This window comes from Lissotriton vulgaris, chromosome 3_1, assembly GCF_964263255.1.
Source record: "Lissotriton vulgaris chromosome 3_1, aLisVul1.2, whole genome shotgun sequence".
Lineage (NCBI taxonomy): Eukaryota > Metazoa > Chordata > Amphibia > Caudata > Salamandridae > Lissotriton > Lissotriton vulgaris.
The window spans coordinates 882,785,647-882,795,025 of NC_141689.1; the positions used below are offsets into that span (position 1 = coordinate 882,785,647).

At 46.9% G+C, this 9,379-nt stretch overlaps 1 protein-coding gene across 1 annotated transcript in view; it reads right to left on the minus strand.

Moving 5' to 3' along the window:
• Positions 1–8,712, minus strand: part of SLC1A1 (solute carrier family 1 member 1) — a 400,763-nt gene extending 392,051 nt beyond the window's left edge. Inside the window, exon 1 of the mRNA XM_086961206.1 lies at positions 8,287–8,712. Coding sequence (XP_086817332.1) covers positions 8,287–8,395 — 109 coding nt within the window. The 5' untranslated portion in view covers positions 8,396–8,712. The remainder of the gene's footprint in view (positions 1–8,286) is intronic.
• Positions 8,713–9,379: the final 667 nt, after the last annotated feature.

Here is a 9,379-nt window from a genome sequence, read left to right on the forward strand (position 1 = left end):
TGTCTCGGGGTATTGTCTCTACAAAGGAGGGGGCTTTATGATAGCCTGGCCAACTTAAATGCTGGCAGAGGGTTCCTAAATCAGAGTGTCTTGTGCTGTGGCTGGGGGAAGGGGGTGGAAAGGCCTCTGAACCACTAGTGTTCAGCAGAAAAGAGTTGACTCATAATAACAGCTCTTTAACCCCTCCCATGCTCATGAAGAGCTCAGCTCGTCATGAGCCACGGAGGCCGTGTGCTCACGACAAGCTGAGCTCGTCATAACGGCCGCAATGCTCGCACGTGGGGCTAATTCCCCCGCTGTGCTGAGCGTTCTAAAGAAACGGGTGTGGCCATGACGAGCTGAGCTCGTCATGTGCACAGCGCCACCAAGCTGCGTGACGAGCTGAGCTCGTCACGAGCACCGGGGCGCTGTGCCTGCCCCCGCCCCCCAGCACAGCGGGCGAATTAGCCCTGCAGGGAAGGGGTTAATAAGCCAGGCCAACCCCCAAGGAGCTACAGATTTTATTTGCTCCTGTGTCCCCTCTTAACCCTACCATTGCTTTGTACATGCCAGGCCGTCCTGTTTAAAGCCCAAGAGAGCTGCTTTGTCCAACTGAAACAGAAAAGGTGTTGCTAGGGTGAGAAGAGGAGCGTAGCACTCTGACCTGAGTTAAGAGGGTGAGCTGTGTACAGAACCTACAGATCGGCTTGGCTAATTTTCGGCTCGAGGTTCCAAGAGGGCCTTTTGCTTGGCCAGGCCTTGGACTCGAGCGTTGGTCAAGACTTACCAGGCTTGCCCACCTCTACCATGACAATGCACACTCTAACCCTAGTATTCGCTAAGCACTCTGCTGCAAGCACAAAAGGGACCAAGTGAACTTAAAAGTGACTTATCTTTAAGTATTTTTATTTATCTTTGAATTCATTTATGCTGTTTTTTATTGCACAAATGTGGCCTGTAGACATCAGAACACTGTGGAGACTGTTTAATGGTTTACAATTGTACCATAGAATATTGACACAAGCAATATTGTTTCATCAATATTGAGAACAGATTATCAAGGGACAAATATTGGCTTTAGAGCTGTTGGTGCCCGGTGCGACAATCATTTTTGGCGCCCACCCCATGGCCACCTCCTCCGATTCCCTCAAGACCACTAGGCAAAAGTGCCCCTCGTCTCTCCATAGCCCCTCTGTCACATACATTTAATTTATTTTAAAGCATTGGTAAAGACTACATTTACTAATAAGAATGTATATCTACCCAAACAAACCCTTTAACCAACATTAGGAATGGATAATGAAAGACTGGGGAAAAAAGCTGAATGTCCTAACCTATTTTATGCAGTTTGCAGACAGCTCTTTGATGACAGTTCGTAACAATCACAGTTCTATATTAGAGTTGTATCTTATGAGCTGCGGTAATAAAAGGATCTTTGTGATAAAAGCAGTAACCTCCTCAGCTATCCATATAAAATACTGATCTGTGATCTGCACGGTGTGCGTTCTTTGCAGTAGGCATTTTAACTAGGGCTTTCAGTGGGATGAAAAAACTGGGGGCGGGTCTCTCAAAGGGGCGTGGCCGATGTAATTAATGGCGTGGCTTAAAAACACGTAAGCGTAAACATTTTTGCTTAGCATATTGTGCCGCCCGACTTGTATTTTGATGTTTCCTTCATTGCATCCAGATGTAAGATACAACAAGTAACATCATACCTACAACAGTCAGGACCATTGGCTTTGTCAATGGTTGTTGGTTGCATAAGAAAAATAAGCAGCAAATATGGCTTGTATATAACATTGAAAAAGCTTCCACTTAAAACCCTGATGACACCACGACAATGTTGCTGCTCCTGAGTTTCGAAAAGAGAAGGGAAATCCAGAGATAAAATGACTAAAGGATTTCCCTTCCCCAACAATGCTCACCTAGCATGACGTCATGCCATAACTTCTCCACTAGTGAGAAGTGAGCAGTGTGAGCACACACACATGGATGTGTCTGCTGTCACTGCAGTCTGGAAAAAAATGGTCCGCCTGTGCCAGGGCATAAAACAGAGCAGAATAGAGACCCGTTTCCAGGCCACCTTTAAAAAACTGACATCAGTTCTCTTTTGGGAGACTCATCCTGGTTGTGGGCTCTCTGGAGGCTAACACATAAACATAAATCCAATAGAGGGAAATAAAAGGCTTTTTATGACTTCACAAGTGCTTAAGAGAAGCTATGATTGGAATGCTTTTATCATAGCTCAACCTGTGCATGTAAGAAATAAGTGCGCACTGTAAGAATGTCCAATATATCTGCCGAGCCTGGTGGCTCAGTGGATTAATGCGTCCACTGCAGGGGCCTGTCGTCGACCTTATGGTCCGGTTCATATCCCAGCAGGATTTTTCAACCAGCTGAGGTCGATAAAATGAGTACCACTGAGTTGGGTAGCAATAAACATCTGCTATTCAGCGCCAAGATACCTACGGGTGAACCTGAGCTTTACAAATACACGTGATGTTACGTAATCATGATATATTAGTCATACTGATTATATATAGAGAGTGCTTGGTCTGGGGAAAAACAAAGTCAGGATTTAATATATAACATAATGGTTATGGTTGTCTGCACTAATAACACTTTTGTGACCCACTGAACTGCCTACATAAAACGCAAATTTGTGCCCTACATGCTACGCTTTGCTTTGCAGCATGCACGTCAACCCTCAATGCTGCATTATGATGAGTCAAAACTGTGACTGGATAAAAAACAGATCTATCCAGCTTTGCAGCATGCACATCAACCCTCAATGCTGCATTATGATGAGTCAAAACTGTGACTGGATAAAAAACAGATCTATCCAGCATTTGCATTAACCACCAGAATCATCCTACCATTATTACTTTCTCCTGATAATTGTTGGATATGTGGGGCACAAAAGGATCTCTGTAGCAGGAGCCTTCCCCATCTAAGAAATGTGAAAAGCAATCTGTGACCAAGTAAGCCAGAAGAGATTTACTGTCTCATGTGTCCTTTTTGCCAATATCTTTGCAGCAGAATATTTTTTGGTAACTGTATAAATTGACTGTGAGACTCTGCTTTTCATGCCTCTGCTCCACATGACTCCACTACCTTTCGGCCGCATCTTGACCGCAAATTTATGGGATCCAGGGGTAAAATATTTCTAGCACAGGTAGAGCACAGTGATAAAACAATATGTTCACCTATATGCAAACAAGGTACAGGGGGAAATAATATGACTAACACTTCACTAAGACTGAAAATATCGGCCCGTGGAGGGAGTGCCGTGGGGCGGTGGGGTGAGGAGGGGCAGGGTTGGCGTTTCAGCGCGCGCAACAAAATTCGTTTTATTTATTTATTTGTGTACAGTACTCCGGTCGGCTGTGACCAGAGTTTACTACCCTCCCCCTCCCCACCCCACCGCCCCACCCCACCGCCCCAAGGCACTCCCGTCAGGGGCCGCTGCTGAGACTGATATGAAAAATGCACGGCATACAAAGTTTAAGAGTAGGATTAAGAATTTAGGCCCTGCCTACATAAAGCTTGAGCTGGCAAACAGACCAACTGCATCATTATAGTCTTGGACTGCCTTCGTATCTGCACCTTGCTTACAGCGGAATGACTTTCTTGTCTATCTCAGTTCCTTGTTCTTGACTGGATGACTTTCCTCCCTATTCTTGCATTTGTCATATTGTAGGAGAATTTTGGTCTCACCATGGTTTGATAGGATATGTTATATCCTTCCACTGTTTATGTAATAACCTTGAACTGTACTACTATTTTCTCTCCCCAATCTCTTTATCATTAATTAGCCCCTCCCTGTTTTACCCCTCCCAGTCCCTTCCAACTTTCTCTGCTGGTGAATTGGTGGCAACTCTCCTTAAATGGATTTGAGACCATTCCAAGGTGACCGCTCGTGTGAACACATTTGCATGCACAGGCATTGGCCATCTTGGCAAGTTTTTCCTTTTGTTTTAAGAAAAGTCACTCAAAAATAGCTGGCAGCCATCTTTCACTGATTTTTCTTATAACCATTCCAGGATGGTTGTCAGGCATGCACCCACATATCTGCTGATCATCACTGGATGATTGCTCCTCAAATAAAAGCCTTTCCATGATGACTGCGATGCATGCACATGCATAAAAGGGGCGACCTTTTAAGAAAGTTTCTTAAAACAAAACAAAAATATTCTAGGATGACTGCAGCCTGTGCACGTATACACAGCAACCATCTTAGGGAAGAAATAAGCATTGGCAAAGTCAATAGGTGTTGCAGGTGCGACCTATTGACTTTGCAATTCTTTTTTACTTGTTTTGAAATGTCATATGGTTAGTTTGAGATCTGACTATAACTGGAAAATTACAGAGGCAAAACCTTGAACTAAGAACCGTTGCCTTTTTCTGGTGGAGCAAGGGACCGATTAAATATCAGGAACTGAGGGAATGCAGACATGTCCTGTGGACCGACTACATCTTTACAATGTGACACAAAGAAATCGATGTTAGCACAGGGCTAGATATCGGTAGCCTATAATGCTGACTCTGTCACTCAAGTTTTGTCGGACTTGACTTTAAAAGCATTTGTGGACAAGGACTTGAACAACACTCAAAGTAATTTTCAGACAGCTACTGTCTTCTGGGAGGTGGAAGTCCATGGTTTCCTTGCTCAGCTGACAATCACTGAAGGGTACAGGGCATATAGTCTGCTCTTTACAAAGATCGTCCAAGAGATACCAATCTTACTGCCGGCAATCTTAGTGAGTCTTAGTGAGACGGATCTCTTTTGGATTTTCACCTTAACCCCGAGCCACAGTAAAGTGACACACCACATGATGTACACTGTACTAGTGGGGCTTGCTGTTAGCTGAAATGTAAAAGACACACAACTGATGAACGGAATGCAGAACAAATCAAAACATTCACCCCCAGTCAAGAGAACTGGGTTAAATCCATCATTCATTTGCTCACCATGCCACCCCAGTTTAGACCTGGCCATATGCAAATCAGTCTTGACCCTGTGTCTCATGGGAACAGTCCAGCCAGAACTGCCAAGCCAGGTCCTCCTTGGACCGGAAACAAGCATCCCAGGACCGGTTTCAGGGTTTCACCCCTCATCAGCCAGGATAGCTTGATTCCAGTGGCACAGGGAGCTCAGGACCCACGTCTGGGCATACCTGGCACACTTAGGGCGAGAAAGCAAAAGACACGCAATTGATGGATGGAATGCAGAATTAATCAAAACATTCACCCCCCGGTCAAGAGATCTGGGTTAAATCCATAATTCTTTTGCTCACCATGCGACCCCAGTTTAGACCTGGCCATATGCAAATCAGTCTTGACCCTGTGGCATCATGGAAACAGTCCAGCTGAAATATGGCATGAATTGTAACAGTGCCCCAGTATATCTATTAACTAAAGTACACCCCTTCATAAGAGAGTGTTTAGACGCTGTGTGAAATTTGTAACAGGTCTGCTTCTCCCAACAGACCCTTCATGCTGTTGACCAAAAGCCCAGAAGAAGCAAAAGCTAAAGCAAAACAACAAGAATAAGAACATGTGACCTGAGGCAAGTGGCACATTGGCCCACTTCGATAGCGTAATGACAGCGATCGATCGGTGAAGCTGTAGAATAATAAACCACCAATGGGGGAGGGCTGATTTTCCACTAGGATCACAGACCCAATGTAAAAATACTGTGAGACCCAGAGTAAATGGATTACAAAAAGAGTTTAAACTGGTAAAAGTTCCATTAAACTGTTTCAAAGATCATTAAACATGTATATACATCTACTACATAGCGCTGCTGCATTTTGGGAAAGAAACAGGCAATCACCAAAAAACTACGTTTCTTTCTTTTGCCTATAATATTTAGAATGTGACGTATACAAAATAAAATCAGAAAGAAAGATCAAACATTTGGGTATGGCTGCATTTGCAAATTAAAATGAAGTTATGCATGTTGGTAATTATTATGAATTTGCCCTGTAAAAAAAAAAAAAAGATCTTAAAGCCATGATTTGCACTGTATTGCCCCGGCGGGCTCTGTAGCACTCTGATCTGCATGGAAGAGATTGTAAAGTTTCGAGATCCGCGAACTATACTATTCAATGCAGGCTGAAACAAATATATGGTTTCAAAAAATCCAAATCGTTCAAGATAATAATGGCATATCTCTAAACTATTTCCTAGAACACACAATGTGAATTGGAGATTACAATACACTAGTTTCCTCGGTCTGATTTCTTTCTCGCTAGTTAATTAGTCTGTAAACTTGATAATGGTGTTAAGTAATCAAAGCATCATGACAAACAAACAGAACAAACACGTTCATTGTATTTTGCTTAATCCGATGTTCTCCATAAAAGGAACACCAGGCTTGCTAAATTCCGTGTAAACAATCTTCTTCATGAATCATGATACCCAAACCAACCTAAACGGTGCGATTTAAAATGATATCATGTGAACTCGGCGAGAGGCCCGTAGACGTCAGAAGCACGTGCCCCACATTCCAAGCACGAGACGTGGAGTAAGAATGCTGTCGGTGGTGCTGAAAACCTGCGTTCTAACGCTGTGAAGTACTTTTAAGCAAGACACTGATTTCTGAAGAAGGGGGAGGCACGCTGCCAACGGTTTCTGTTTGCTTCCGATGCTCTCGTTGTGCCAGCCAAAGAACATACGAAACCAGGATGACTGGGTGTTATTTAAGTGCGTTTAGAGCAACCAGCAACCCACGTGTGGAGATGTTATAGACGTGAGGTGCTGCTTGAATTTAAGCTTTCAGAATATGTGTACCCTAGAAGCCGAAAAATGATTGGCAAAACCGACTAGCTGGGTTTTTCTGGAGTGGGTGATGAGGTGAGTACTCGGTTGGAGAGGGGCGCGTCAGCACGCACAGCCTAGCTCTCGGGCTACGTTTTGTCACCATTCCTGTGGGTTACGGAGGCTGGTCATATTTTCATTCGTCAGCTTTTGATTAAGGTCTGACGTCACTGGCAGACAGACTGTAGTGATCAGGCAGGCATCCCCAGTATCTACCGGCTCAGACGGTACCGTGAAGAGATTCACGCAGTGTGACACCCAGAGCAGGGACATGTTGTGCGATAAAGAGTGCATAGTGCCGTGCCTCCTGGTTGGGATATAGACGGCCTGGCCTCACTCCTAACCCGCCACTCGGGGCCCGGAGCCTATTCTCGTGCCGGCCGCATACCTGGCTCACTCGCAAGGCCCAACCCCTGGCCTGGGCACTATGTAATGTTTACTCACACTGTCAATCAACACAATAGGTGTTAGATGTGCCAGGAATGCGATTACCAAACAACCAACAGAGGGCAACAGGATTACTGCAAGCCACAACCTAAAAAAGCATCGTCATCATCCCACGGCTACCGGTTTCCAAGGAGACCTGCAGAGCAGACAGTCAGGGGCTAGATATAGTATGGGCTAGAGACGGGCAGCAGAGACACGCGCTAGGGCTGTATTTAGGCACCTGAGAGGGAGCAAAAGGCGAACAGAAGAAGCAGTCAGAGAGGTTAGACAGGCCAGCAAAGGTGCTCAAGAAGCGAGAGACAGGCAGCAGATACAGTCAGTCATCATAGAGGAGCAGCAGAGACACGTTAGGAGACTAGCAACAAAGACAGTTAGAAGCTACATAGGACAGCAGCGACTAACGGTAAGCAGAGGCTGCCCGGAGCTAAAGACAGAAAGCAGAGAATAGAGATACACAGAAGATAGAAACATGGATGAGCGAAGGACAGGACACTCATTAGTGCGGGGTGGACAGAGGGGTTGGAAACAGCACATGAGGCATGATCAGAGACATGCTGGGTCTGGATGGAGACGGGCAGCAGAGACAGTGTGCGGTACAGGGTTCTATCTAGCATTGGTGCAGCAGGTGCAGTGGCAGCGAGGCCCAGAGCCTTGAAGGGGCCCATTGGATCCTGACCATTGCTGTATTTTACTACTTAATAGCAGTCAAGGGGGCTATTCACCCGGGCCCCTGGCACCCTTGCTAAGCTCCTGGTGGGACAGCAGCGGTGGCTTCCCGGAATTAGCATACATGCATGGTGTCTGGCTGCATTTATTCATGGGGAAGGGTCTGCCTTGTCGTTTCAATGTTTAGGGGTGGCGGGGTAGCCCAAAACGAGACCCGCAGAAGCCAACAATGGCAGTGATGCTACAGACGCCGACCTGGACCACATCTGTGTTGTGGCCAAGAATCACACACCTCAGAGACCCCTCCCTATACAGCCCATGATGGTGACGGTGGGATTTATGGGGAGGGACGGGGGAGGGGACAGCACTTACCAAGCACCACTGCCACTACGGTGGCGATGAGCAGCCAGTTGTTCTTCAGGATGCGCTTGCAGTCGCACCCGCCTCCGCCGTTCCCTCTGTGTGGTTTCTTGCCCCCCATCTCAGTAGCTACGGTGATGGGGGTCTACACGTGATCCTTTGTATGAGAGGGCCTGTGTGTGTATGAGTGACTGGGTGGGTGTGTGCGGCACGAGATGGGCAAGTGCGTGCGCAAGACAGCGTGTGTGCGTGCAGTGCAGATTGCGTGCGTTTGCACGGTAGATTGTGTGCGTGCTAGCGTGCGTGCACAGGGCTGGCTACGTGCAGATCAGGGGGCGGTGGATGCCGATCGTGCGCTGCCTCCGTCTCCCTTCGCTCTTCACAGCCCTTTGCCGGGGATGCTTCAGCGCCGCCAGTGATTCTCCAGCGAGCAGCACCAGCAGCAGGACTCCTCCTCCTCGCCCCTCCCGTCTCACAGACAGAAGGGACTCCTGCACCTGCGGCTCTCGTCCCCGCCCACCCGGGGGAGGGGCGTGGTGGAACCTTTGCTAGCTGCAGAACTTAGAAAGGGAGGGGCCAAAGACCCGGGCACAGGCACCACCCCACCTATGACCTCTCTCTGAGCGGGCGGTGAACACCCTTTACCGAGTCCGGGACCTGTGGTGCCGCTAAATCAGTTACAATAGCCATTTGCACCAACAAATGCACTCGGTTTGAAAGAATGCTCTACAACTGGTCAAATCAAATTTCACGTTCTTGTTTGGCCATATAGCGTCATTATTCATTCCTGAAACATGAAGTCAGCGTTTGCCCAGATTAACAACGGGAATCAACAAGAGTGACAGCCTTGCTAGGAGGCAAATACCGGACAGTAACTATACACAAGCATTGACATAGCCAATAGGTCTCGCCTTTGGGACCTTATAAAAGTGTGCTGGGGGCCTCAGTCCGTATGGATGGACCGGAGAGTCTGCTGGGCCGCAGTCCATGTGGATGGACTGCAGAGTGTGCTGGTGGTCTCAGTCCGTATGAATAGACTGTAGAGTGTGCTGGGGCTGCAGTCCCCGTGGATGGACTACAGAGTGTGCTGGGGGTGCTGTCCGTA